General features: G+C 36.8%; 1 protein-coding gene across 1 annotated transcript in view; it reads right to left on the bottom strand.

Moving 5' to 3' along the window:
- LOC121414340 overlaps positions 1-13,509 on the bottom strand; it is a 59,387-nt gene that overhangs the window by 30,461 nt on the left and 15,417 nt on the right. Inside the window, exons 2-5 of the mRNA XM_041607487.1 lie at positions 10,848-11,645; positions 10,155-10,318; positions 8,786-9,051; positions 6,406-7,982 (exon numbers count right to left, since the gene is read on the bottom strand). Coding sequence (XP_041463421.1) covers positions 6,406-7,982; positions 8,786-9,051; positions 10,155-10,318; positions 10,848-11,630 — 2,790 coding nt within the window. The 5' untranslated portion in view covers positions 11,631-11,645. The remainder of the gene's footprint in view (positions 1-6,405; positions 7,983-8,785; positions 9,052-10,154; positions 10,319-10,847; positions 11,646-13,509) is intronic.

Below are 13,509 nucleotides of genomic sequence, written 5' to 3'. Positions count from 1 at the left end.
GGCGGTAAAACAATATTTTGAAAATGCCTAAAATTTCCGTTTTTCAGGCCTTGATATCAACAAATTTCTAGCTCTCATTGATATTAGATTGATAAATAAGGCATCAGTTTCATTAATTCTTAATAATAAAAGTGTCCCTTTTTTCAGAATGTAACATCAATATCGACAAGTTTCATCTTGCGCTTAGGAAGAGGAATAGGAAAATGGTAATTTTCATATGATGAAAAAAATAATATACTTGCAATTTCCCCGTGTGCTTGGTCTAAGAAATAGTTTAAATAAAATTGGCTCGCGATTCGTGCTTGCATCATTTGCGAAGTAAGATATATATTCACTTCACTTCATTTTCATACGATGCTTGAAATGGTTTATTGCCATTTCGTCCACTGCCATTTTGTCCACTACCCACATGGTCTAATATCATTTCGTCTACCATCAGTTGGTCCACTATCCACATGGTCCAATTACCATTTCGTCCAATCACCAATTCGTCTAATAGCCATTTCGTCTAATAGCCATTTCGTCTATTATCATTTGGTCTAATAGCCATTTGGTCTAATGGTATTTTTTTGCCAATTGGTCCAATAGCCACTTTGTCCACTATCATTATGTCTATTCCCATTTGGTCTAATAGCCAAATGGTCTAAAGGCAAATGGTCTAATAACCACTTGGTCTACTTTCATTTCGTCCATGTTCCATTTGGTCTAACTGCATTTGGTCTACTATCACTTGGTCTAAACTCATTTCGGCTAACAATCATTTGGTCTAATTGCCATTTGGTCTAATAGCCAATATGTCCAATTGCCATTTTGGCTAATCACCATTTCGTCTAATATTCATTTCGTCTAATACGCATACTGGTCTACTATGCTGCACTAGCGCCCTCTACGACCCGAGTCGACTCTATTCGCGATTGTGGGCCTAATTAATTACCAATTCTCTTCAACTTCTTGATTTATTTTATCACTGTTGACTAGTGTTGTTCGTCTTTGATTACTTGCATTGTGGAAGTGTTTTCCACCCAAAGGGGGAAGCAATGTGTGTCTTATCGAGGTTATACATACACGATACGGGCGAGGAAAAACGGAATGGTATACTGGCGATGGCGAAAGGGGGCGCCAAAAAGGGGAAGGAAAGAGAGGAAAAGAAAAGGGAGAGAAAAAAAGATTGAAAGAAGAAGAGAAAGAGAAAAAAATGGGGAAGAAAGAGAGAAGGAAAAAAAGGAAGAGGGAGAAAGAAAAGGAAAAAAGGAAAGGGAAACATCTCATGCTTCGCGCTCGCATTAATAATTTATTGAGATATGTATCCTGTACATAATAACAAAAGAAAAATGATTAAAATCTCCCATTTTTGAGATCTGAAAATAGGGAAACAGCTTCAGCTCTTGCTGCGCGCTCACATTTTTATTTATGATACATCCATCTCTTCTTGAATTCCTTCAAACAATCCTTAATCTGTTACTTCTTTATGTCAATTAACCAACATTTTCGGCAATAATTGCAGTAATTTTTCATTTTAAGATAATTATGTATCCTGTATTACAGGAAGTGTTCAAAGTGTCCTGAAATATCAATTTTTTTTAACTCGCCGTGCACATGTTTGTATATTCATTTCTAAACTGGATAGTGACGTGGATTGTCAATGTCTAATTCCTTCAGCTTTTTCTCGTCTCATTCCCCGTTTTCTTTTCCCTCCTTCCCTTTTTCTCTTTTTTTTCTCCCCCACCCTTTTCTCTTTTTTGGGGCCGTCAATAAGGAGGGGCGGACGCTTTGCCCTCCTCGAAATGCCTATGTATCCACTTTATGAATGCTTACAAACAGTCCTTAAAACGTCATTTTTCATGTCAGAATATCACAAATTTCGACCCGCGCTCGCATTGTTTATTTAGATGTGTATTATGTACAAATTTACAAAAAGTGATTAAAGTGCCCCGTTTTGAGGTCTGAATATAGGAAAATTTCAGCTCGCACTGTGATGTTGCATTTACAAAAGTAAAATATGTATCTTCAAGAATTCCTAAACGCAGTCCTTAAAACGCCCCTGTTTCATGTCAGTATATGGAAAATTCTCAGCTCGCGCTGCGCGCTTGCAATCCTCGCATTAGTTATTAATCTAGAGAAATGTTCAGGATTTCAAACAGCGTCAAGACTTACGATTTTATGTGTAAAATAATAGTGGGCCTACATGAAATAAAATGTTTATAAAAAAAAGATCAGCTCGCGCAAGCAAAAAAAACCCAAAAAACACGGAAAAAACCCTCTTCGATCCGCAGACAGGGGAATATATAAATGAATGAACATTTTTCGAGCAACAGCCCCCCCCCCCTGCCCCCATTAGCAAAAGCTAGATCCGCAAAAGGGATGTGTTATAATTATACCCGGCAGGCCTATATACTCGCGACCAAAAATCTACTCTAGTGATTTCAATACCCCCCCTTCCTGTAAACTCCTGGATCCGCGCCTACGTAGTAGTAATTATTTTAATTATGTATATTATTTCTATTATGATTATCCTTATTATTATCATTTTTGTTAATATTAGTAATATGATCATCACAATTATTATTAGTAGTAGTATTATTGTGAATTTTATTATTATTATTATTTTTTTTTTTATTAGTATCATTATGATGATTATCATTCTTATTATTATATGCTACAGCATGAGTATATCACGAACATCATACTCATCGTTATTGTCAATACTACTAGGCCTACATTTATTTCAGGCGCAGGCGGGCTAGCTTCTAGCGACGGGAAACGAACAAAAAGGGAGAGGATAGTACAGGGAAAGAAGAAAGGACAGATCGGGAAGAGCTCTTTTTTGGGGGGGTGGGGGGTATATTGATCAATAATATTTCTTTAAAAGGCTATATTGTCTTTCATCTGTTTATCGTATTTTGATATCGGAATACAATATTCTCCTTTCTTTTTTAAAATAAAAATTGAGCGACAAATTAAATTAAAAGGACCCTTTTCCATTTTCCCCATCTTAGTTCCCCCTTTTATATGTGTGTATGTGCGTGTGTGTGTGCGTTTTAGGGGGGGGTGGGGTGCCTGAATTGCTGTACCCACTGAATCGACCCTTGCGATAGTAGTTATCATAGTTTTTAGGGTTTTTTTAAAACTAATATCATCAATGATTTCAAGGTATTAAAGTCATTTCGCTCCCCTCCTCGGATAACGCAAATTATTTGTATTAGACGAAATGGCTATTGGACCGAATGGCTATTAGACTAAATGGCTATTGGACGATTTGGGAATTGGACGAAATGGTTAGTAGACGATTTGGTTGGTAGACGAACTGATTATTGGACCTAATGGTTGATGGACGAAATGACTATTAGACGAAATGGCAATTGGACGAGTTGATAAGTAGACGATGTGGATATTGGACCAACTGAAATTAGCCGACATGGCTATTGGACCAAATGAACGGTGGACGAACTGGTTAATGGACGATTTGGCATTAGACCAAATGGATTTAGACGAAATGGTTGGTAGACGAAATGGTTGTAGACGAATTGGCTATAGACTAACTGGCTATTAGACTAAATGGCTATTAGACGAAATGGTGATTGGACGAAATGGGTGGTAGACGAAATGTTGATGGACGAAATGGCATTAGACGAAATTAATGTAGACCATGTGGTGAGTGGACGGGATGGCAGTAGACGAATTGGCAATTTACCGCTTGAAATAGTGTTTAGATTGACCCTTTTCAGATCGCCATAGTGTTTTTTTTTCAGCTCGTGCTAGCGCATTATTGATTTTCATAATAAAGGAATTTCGAATTAGCAGATTCTAGGTCTAAATCTCAAAAAACATGGGCACATAATAGATACGCAGTTTGTTCCTTATTCAAAATGTACTTGAATTATCCAGTTTCACATCAGAATATCAAAAATTTTCTTCTCGTGCTGCGCTTGCATTATTAATGTAGGAAGATGAGGCATCCTTTTTGTGATTATGAAATCTGAATAGTGTGTCACATGTTTAGGTCTAATTCTAAATGTTTATTTGTATACCTATCCTGTTTATGGTGACAAAAGTGCTTAGAATGTTAGATTTTTAGGTCGAAATATCGTAAATTTTCAGCTCGCTCTTCGCGCTCAAACTGCAAACATTAGTAGGTCTGTTTTCCCATCAGGCCAGAGCGGATATCAGAAATTTCTGCTCGCGATTCGTGCTCGCAGTGATCTTGTTCACAATCACAATCTTTGCTGAAAATATTAAATTGTCAGGACAAAATACATAAAATTTGCTTTAAAAATTTACTCGCGCTTCGCGCTCGTACAATTCAATGAGGCTTATAAAACCCCTCAAAAAGTTTGAAAATCTGAGTTTGGCCATTATTTTTCCCGAATTCCAATTTTACACAATGCACTCTAAAGATCACTTAATTCTCTTTAAATTGATACCATTCTTGTTATGATCAAGCCACCACAAAAAGAGCAGGACTCAAAAGTGTTGTATGAGGTCTGAACTGAAAAACTGCAAAACAAGCAGAAATGGTCGTAAAAGGTCAATACAAAACATAGTTCTTTTGTCTGTGTCAATAGAGACGAAAATCCACTCAAATCAAGCCACTGCCTCTTCATTTGCTATGTTTTATTGTGGTTTATGTAGTGATGGTTCTGTGAAATAACATTGTGTGAGTCGTGGTTTGAAAAAACCATGCATGTTGTTTGCTATATGTTTGTTTTCTGCAGAGGTGTGTTTGATTCCATGTTAATCATGTTAATGTTGATGTTTAGGTGCATGAAAACAATTAAAAGAAACTGCTGAGAAACTCACTCATCACCACGAAAAAAGAACAGACACTGCACCTCCATGTGAACCCTAATCATGTTATATAGGGTATCGTTTTAAAGAGAGTTAAATGATCTATTCATTGATATTAATTACAAATTGATATTTATTAACAGGGGAGGGATTCTCGATCATACTCAAAACAAACTACCGAATAACTCACTCATCACAATTGAAAAAAGTACAGTGACTTTCAACATTGTGTCATTTTGCGACTTTAGAATTTACACCTTGCCCCACATTTCAAGGCACTGCACCTCCATGTGAACCATAATCATATCATGTAGGGTATCATGTTAAAGATAATGAAATAATGTATATCTTATGTTAATTAGATATGGATATTTTTTTTTTTTAGATATCGATATTTACTAAAAACGAGGGACTATCGATGAAAGTCAGATTTCCAAACTTTTTTGAGAAGTTTATAAGAGATTATTATCATGATTATTTGTTTATGTTTTGTGAGAATAAAGCGAACAAGTTACTGTTTGGACTACCCCTTCAAAGAAACAAATAAAAATCAACTTTGAGTGGCCGATCGGGGAAAATATGGGTAAATATTTGCGAAAGCTGGATCCGCCCCTGATTACATTTGAGTCATATCTGCATACCCGAGGCTTAACTCTTGCACGTTTAAAGGAGAATGAAACATTTGGAATGAGACAGCTTGTGTGAAAAGAGAAAAATCAAAGAAACAGATCAATGCAAGTTTGAGAAATATTGGGCAAATAATAAGAAAGTTAAGAGCATTTGAATATTGCGATCACTAATGCTAAGGAGATCCTCAAATTGGCAATGCGACAAAGATGTGTGATGTCACTTGTGAACAACTCTCCCCATTACTTTAGTATATATTTCACTTAAATTGCCTCTTTTACCACATCGATCAGTAGATCATGTTTTTTTTTCTATAGGAGGGCATGTAATACTGATTTTTAAAGAATAAATCATGGATAAAGAGTTTGTATCACCATAAGAAAAAGCAAAACGAGACATTTGTGGGTATTTTATGGTCGATCAAAGGGAAAGTTGTTCACATGTGACATCACACATCATTGTCGCATTGCCAATGGGAGGATCTCCAAAGCATTAGTGATCGCAATATTCAAATGCTCATAACTTTCTCATTTCTTGTCTGATTTTTCTCAAACTTTCTTTGTTTTTATTATTTGATTTTTCTGTTTAAACAGAAGCCTACTTGTTCCAAAGGTTTAATTTCCCTTTAAGAACAACAAAACAAAATACATTATATACACGTTTTGTATTACTCTTCCCACTCCTTCTACGTTTTGTTTGTTTTTAAATAGTTATCTAATAAATTTTATCAAATGTTTGAAATTACATTATTCTTTTTGCGTCATCTGATTTATTTTACAAGGGGTGTTTTTTTATGACAGATATAAAATAAATAACAGTGAAATTGGGTCGAGTGATGTTCTGTGAATGTTTCATGTTTTTGAGGAGCAGTACTCTTTGGTCTCGTTTGTTTTGAATATTGCGGGAAAAATGAAAATTTACAAACATATTTAGACTTTTTCAAATAAGATATTCGAATACACAGGGTGTATACATTTTGTGTAAATTGTTTACCACTTTCCGATGATACATGATGAAGATATGCCCTGATACTGTGTGGGCCTGCATCCACTCCTTGATCTCAAGTGTGTTGCTGGATGAAGTCGATAGATGATCTGCCACAGCTTTGGCCACTGTTTGGTCTTGACTCTCATATGCTACATCAGCAATGTAGTCATCATCGGTACGCCCATATTCCATTGACCGTGTTGTTGCTATTAGACGAGTTATGATATCCAATCCGACCTCCTTCTGTTGAGCCGATGTGAAGTACAGAAGCTCCCGGAATTCCCTTGCTTTTCTGACTATATCCTTCATCAACCTATCGTACATGCTTCTGTTTGAGTCATGAAGAGATGCAAGATACATCCCTGATAGATACTCCTGAAACAGCTTATGGGGAAACTGCACAGATGAGTCTGCGGAATGTGCGTGATACATTCTGCTTCTCCTCTGAAGGATCGGTGCTTGTTTAGTGAGTACTCCAACTTGACAACCTATTGTCACACACCCGGGCCAGCTCTTGAACTCTTGTTCAGTGAACACCAATCGCCTTTCCATGAGCCCCTGGAAAGCAAGACAACCGATGTTGGATAGATGGAGAAGTATTTCTGCACGCTGTACACGCCATTTCGTGTCTACTGCGGACAGACCGAGCTTTGAGAGGTAATGATCGACCAAGAATTGGACCATCTCATTAATGAGCTGAGAAAATGTTTGTAATTTCGACATTGCTATGCGACGAGCTCCATCGAATTCTTTCCACATGATACACAGCATAGCTGTGTATATGGGGTATGGAGCCATGTTCTCTCTGATCACATCATTAATCGATATGAATCGATTCAAATCTTCAGCCGAAATTGTGTCTGGATGGAAGAACTTGATGACGTAGGAAGAGAGATTCTCATCAGAGAAACCTTCCACAGCAATGAATGCATACAGCCTTCTAAGTTCTGTTTTCTTCCGTATCTCATCTGATCTCCATCGTCTTGATGTGATTACTACTTTCCCTGACTTAAACAGCCGATTCAGGATGATTAAGGCGATTTGGTAACAGCTATCAAGATTGCCAGCAAACTCGTCAAAACCGTCCAGAACGAGAAGGACGTCTGTCTGATGGGAAAAGACATACTTGTTTAGCTGCATGGCCGTAACCGCATTGTCGTCTGGGAGGTAGGACTTTATAATCTCTCCAATAGTCTTATCCTTTACTTCACGAAGGATGACGAGAAGTACCAGTTTGAAATCTTGGTAACCTGCTCCATGTATCCAGTCCCAAACGATCTTTGCACAGAGAGTTGTCTTCCCCACACCACCTTCACCTTCAACCAACAAGCGATGAGGAAAGACCCCGTTTACCTTGGTCTTTAGTAGGTCTTCGTAGAGTAACGGTCTCTTACGCTTTGTTCCCTTATCTTCTTCCATCAAAGTCAAATTCGTGAAAATCCGATTAAATTCAAGTAGAAGGTCGCTGTTCAGTGGATCGGCTTGAATTTGACAGTGGTGAATGGCCGAATACTTCTTGACCTCGTTGATGACCTGTTGGAATTCATCTTCCGTCATGGATGGTATGTGATCTCCGGCCTTACCTGTAATGAAATAGAAAATAAAATATATCAATTTCAAAGGAATGCATTCCTTTATGAGTGTCACTCAATGTCTTGAGTTCTTGTTTTGTGCCATATTTGTATTTTTATATCATTTTTATGAAATATCTTTTTTGATTTTGGGTATGTTTTTAGTTTCGTTTTTATATTTGCACCTTATGACTCAGATTGAAGAAAAACTTCGGTGTCTTGCAATCATTAGTAAGATTTTTTCTATTTTTCATATGAATGAACTGATTAATAAGATTAGTTTTTTTTCTAATTGTAAATATTGTCAATGCTATTGTTTTGGGGGTCATTCTCTATAAGCAGTTTTTTATGGTCCTAACGATATTTTGTACCATTTGTTGCATAATTATCTACACTGTGTGATTTGTATATACATATTTTTATGGTTGCATAAAATTAAATTGAGGTTTGGTGGTTCAAATCCGAGCCATGGTGTGTTTTTCCTTCTGCAAGAAATTTATCCACACTGTGCTGCACTCGACCCAGGTGATATGAATGTGTACCCAGCATGATTAATTCCTTGAATGCACCAAACGTCTGTGATGGTAGCTCGAGCTAAAGCCGAGGTAATAATAGCAAGCGATTTTCATCCTCAGGCAAAAAGCGCTTTATAAATCAAGTTATTTTTATACTAAAATTATACTTATATTACTTACATCGTTTTCAAAATTGCCTATCGTTATTGTAATCATCAGCATAACAATCATTATAATCTTTATCATAAATCAGCATCAGTATCCTTTCTCTGCATAGGAGTAATGAGTGGTGGTATTAACCTTTCTGTACACTGTCGGCAAGCTGTACCAGACCGATGTCTTTTAACTTGTTGGACAGTGTCTCCCTCGCCTCACTATCTCGTACTGTCTTCAGCCATTCATAAAGCATCTTATAGGTAGCTTGCATTATGTTCCCAATGTTGTCTTCCTTGAATCGACTTAGTTGAGCCTCAGTGAATCCTAAAGCTAGTCCAACCTTCCTGAAGTCTGATGGATCCATACCGTCAGCAAGGAGATGGAGTTCGAACTCAGTTAGATTCCCAGGCCTAAACCATATACAAAGACACATGAGTGGCTAAGGGATATTTTTGTTTTCAATTAATTTTCAAGGAAAAAAATGTATATTGTATTAAAACATAGAAGTATTTCACATAAATCCTGTTAGGTTTGGTATTTCTCAGAGATGAAATATGAATGAAAATATACTATAGCTGGCCATGCAGACTGGAAAATGATCATGTTCAATGAGATATGTGTACACATAGCCACTTGATATACGGTACTCTGTCGATATACTTTTGGATTCAAACCGTCATGAATATATTGCGAACCGGCGATTGGTATAACACCCTGTCGTAAGGCAAAGGAGACTATTTTGATCGTCCTTTAATGTACTCATAATGGCATAATATATTAGAACGTATTAATGTATAATACAATAGTCCCGGTGGGGTCACTCAATATGACTTGGGGACCGCATGACCGTTACCAAAATCGCGGGAAAAGGGGTCAATTTCACGGAACGTCCGCGGACAGAACTCTCCTCGAAGTAGTCCTCGATCTGATGGAAATAGGGGTCAGGAAAAAGGGGAGAACGATTACGGGAAGTAAACTCCGTCGCCGAGTCACCAGCCGCAGAGGGTGCGCGCATCATGCTATGTACCTTTATATGGACAAATCTACATTTATTTTTTACAAAGAATTTTACTTTTCTTATTTTTCAAGAAAAATAAAGTTCTTTTGGATTATTATGACTTGGCTCTTGGTCATCTTTAAGGACTGAGCACTCTGACGCCTGAGTTGCAATTTCCTCTAATTAGGAAAGGGTGTTAAATGCCCTGTCCTTGAAATACGTTAAATAGGGGTAAATTTGCGAAATGGGCAAAAGTGTCCTTACCATCTTATAATTAGGGGTGTTTCAATGTACCATTTTACCGCAATTTTGTCCTTGTTTTGCGTGAAAATAGGGGGGTAAATTTCACAAAATGTCCTTGAAATTGACTGCAATAGGGGGTCACTTGCATTTGTGGTAACGGTCATACGTGTCCCCCTCTGCGGCTGAGTGACCCCACCGGGACAATAGTATAGTGTTGGTGATAATAATAATGATAATAATGATAATGATGATGAATTATTTCAATTTTCTTACTGGGTATTTGGACCAGGATTTTGCTCTACGTCACCGGACCTCTGGAGGAATACGTTGATCATACCAGAAGAGAATAAATTCCTTTGTGTTTCATCTGATCCCCTGCTAGGTGAACGTGGTCTACTGACTGAAGATATTGGTGCTCCACAAAGCTCTGCAATCTCCTAAAACGAATAGAAGTACATGTGACAGAAAGACCTTTCAAATAATAAACAGATTACCTTTCATAATGCTATATAGTTTTTTATGAAATGCATATCCTTCCGACTCATTTTGTTTCAAACGGTGTTAACATACCTAAAGTGTAAAAATATTATCAAACTTGGTAACTTTAACTTTATTTCATTCATTTTTCCGAATAGTGCTTCTGCCTAATTAAACATTAATTTTTATTCGAAAACTTAATACAGTGTCCAGATATCAACATGGTTCAGTATCTTTCCATGTAAACTACATATATAAGAAAAAAAGCAATGGAATTCGTCACACACGTTATACGTTGGATAATTTCTAGGTAAACTTGTTACGTAAAGATAAAAAAAATCTTACAATTTTTTAAGGCAAACGCTGAGATACATTTATTTTCTAGTTAGCTGGTAACGATGTATCCCTAATTAGCTGGTAACGATGTATCCCTAATTATTCTTAATGATAAAAAGGCGGTTCAAGATAGAGACACCATATTAGACATACCCTCGGGCACAATGTGTGTTCAGCGTTGTTAGATTTATCCAGTTGAGAAACAGGAAAAGATTGGTTATCTATCTCAGAGGTAAAAGGGTTCGATATCTCCTTTTCCTGCTTGCCGCCATCTTGATGGCCAGCGAAGTGTGTAGCTACTTGTGAATATACCTCCGATGTGCCACCACCTTGGTCTTGTTCACGTATTTGAGTTGAATTGTTGAGGTTAGCATGTGATTCGCGATGAATAGTTATGTATCTCAGGTCCAACTCGTCTAGGTCACATGGCTTGGTAGGTTTGGTGTCAGAAGGATCAGGGACAGAAGTGGATCTCTTCTTGATTGGACTTGTTGAGTGTGTTCCAAGTGTACGACCATCAGCACACTGAGACCCATCCTGAGCGATGTGATCTGGGCTTTTGGTATGACCCGAAGAGCCATTGTTCCCGACGTAACCAGGCTGAGAACATGTTCCCACTTCGTTACTATTGACTGCACTGTCACTTGAAGATTCAGTTTGAGTGACATTCAGGTTTACATCGTTAGAAGGCGGAGTTTGGCAAGATTTTGCGTTACTAGTTTTGCCAATTTCACCAGTTGAAAAGACATTGAAAGACGATTTTTGGCGATTGCCTTTGTCATTTTCTTTTGAGTGTTCAGCTGCTTTCTTCGCCTTTTCAATTAATTTAAGACCGTAAACATACCTCCTCAGGTAGTAGAAGTAGTCATATACTTTCGGCTTACGGCGCATGTACGTGCCGATCCTGGCACGCCAAACACTGAGAGAGACAGGCATAGTGGCATCAGGAGACTGCGTGACAAAATGATAAAAAAAAAAAACGCATTCGTAATTATAATTAATTCACTATGTCAAGTATTAGTATAAGCTTATAAAGAAACATATGTATTTTTTTCAATTGTTTTAACACTGAGCATATTGAATGATAGGAGTTTGTTAATTTCGAGTCACTTTTCATCTACTTAATACCTGAATGAAGAACGTATAAAGTGGAACAACCATAATATCAATGATAATATGGTTGTTCCACTTTATATGTTTGTCATTTTGCCTCCGACGAAGATTCTACTAGGATCGAAAGCTTAGGCCCCTTTAGACTCTCTGATTATTTATACACTGTTAAAAACATACTAAAATGCATAAATATATCTAAAAAGAAGAAATTTTAGAAATAAAGAAATAAAAAAATATAGAAATTCACAGAATCAAACATTAGTGCAGAAATCAGGACAAACACAAAAACAAGACAATCGCAGAAAATAATAAATGATAAAAATATTATTGAACACAATGACAGAAATATATACAGAAAGAGAGAAAGTTTCAGAAATGTAAAGACTTCCACAGAATTAAATACCCCTTCAGAGACAACCGCAGAAATATAGACACCCAGAGAAATTTATACAACCTCATAAAAATAGATACAGACGTGTGTAACCAAAATAGAACAGAGTTACGAAGGTTTATCACAATCATGAATTCAAAATCTATTCTGGATGTGAACTCTAGTTAAGTTTGACTCAAATTATTGTACGAATTTTTCGTATGGAAGGCTTGACCTCCGAAACATATTTTGGAGGTGGAACCTACGTGACCTATCGAGCCCTTCCGTTGATAATACAATTGTCATTCACTCATCGTAGTTCGTATTTTTGATGCAGTGATTTGATTGGCAAGTCACCAAAGACCCAAACCGCCTTTGCTTGAGAATTCGAATTCAAAAAATAGTTTTTAAGTGAGCGCATGAATGGTCCCATAATTCTAAAGACGAACAGCAATCGTCATGACAATTATCATACAATAAAGCATGATATTCAATCAATCATTAACCTCGTAATCAAAGTTATTCAAACAATACACACCATATATTTCTGTTTGTTTCTTATTTAAGTAAGCAGTAACTTTGAAATTGTTGTTAATTCAGATAAACTGTTAACTGTAAACTGTTAGATAAACTAATATTTCTAAATCACTATCAGGCCTTGTGCAAAGTACGCCAGTATCTTCCTTTCCTTGTTCTGACCCCTTGGAACGCAATAAGCCTAAAGTCCAATGTAAATCAATAAAGGAAAACAACATAAAAATATGATTTAAAGGGGCAGTTCAATTCAATGCTCAATCAATACACCCCCCCCCCCCCACATCTTCCAATATATATTTTTAACAGCTTCAGATCTTCGATGGCATTTAATGGGATACTTTGTTACCTGACATGCTCTGTCAATTTTGACAGTAAAGGCACCAAGGAGGGTGTAAACTTACAAAACGAGTGCTAGGTAAAATAGCCAAGGGGGGGGGGGTCAAATGTGTACCTCTACAATTTTTACATTGAACTGTTAATGTGAATAATGGTCTGCTTATATATTTTAGTTTTAGTTTCTTGAGTACAAGTTTATCATTATTGACATGCCATATTTTTAAGCGTATCAACCCAAGTATAAATGGTGGAAATATCCATCAACGTCTGAATGCTATACTAATCGGTTTACTTTACCATCGAGCTGGCCTATCATTCTTACGACATGGAAAGTTTATTCAAGATAAAAATATATACTAAAATAAACAACGATTTTGGTGACTGCCAATAATACAATAACCCTTTTTATGGTATATGCTATACGGTTATACGGTTGGGTCTTAGAGCTCATGATTTAAT

Source organism: Lytechinus variegatus, chromosome 4, assembly GCF_018143015.1.
Source record: "Lytechinus variegatus isolate NC3 chromosome 4, Lvar_3.0, whole genome shotgun sequence".
Lineage (NCBI taxonomy): Eukaryota > Metazoa > Echinodermata > Echinoidea > Temnopleuroida > Toxopneustidae > Lytechinus > Lytechinus variegatus.
Note: the sequence above shows the minus strand (reverse complement) of the source record. Positions and strands in the feature narration are given on the sequence as shown.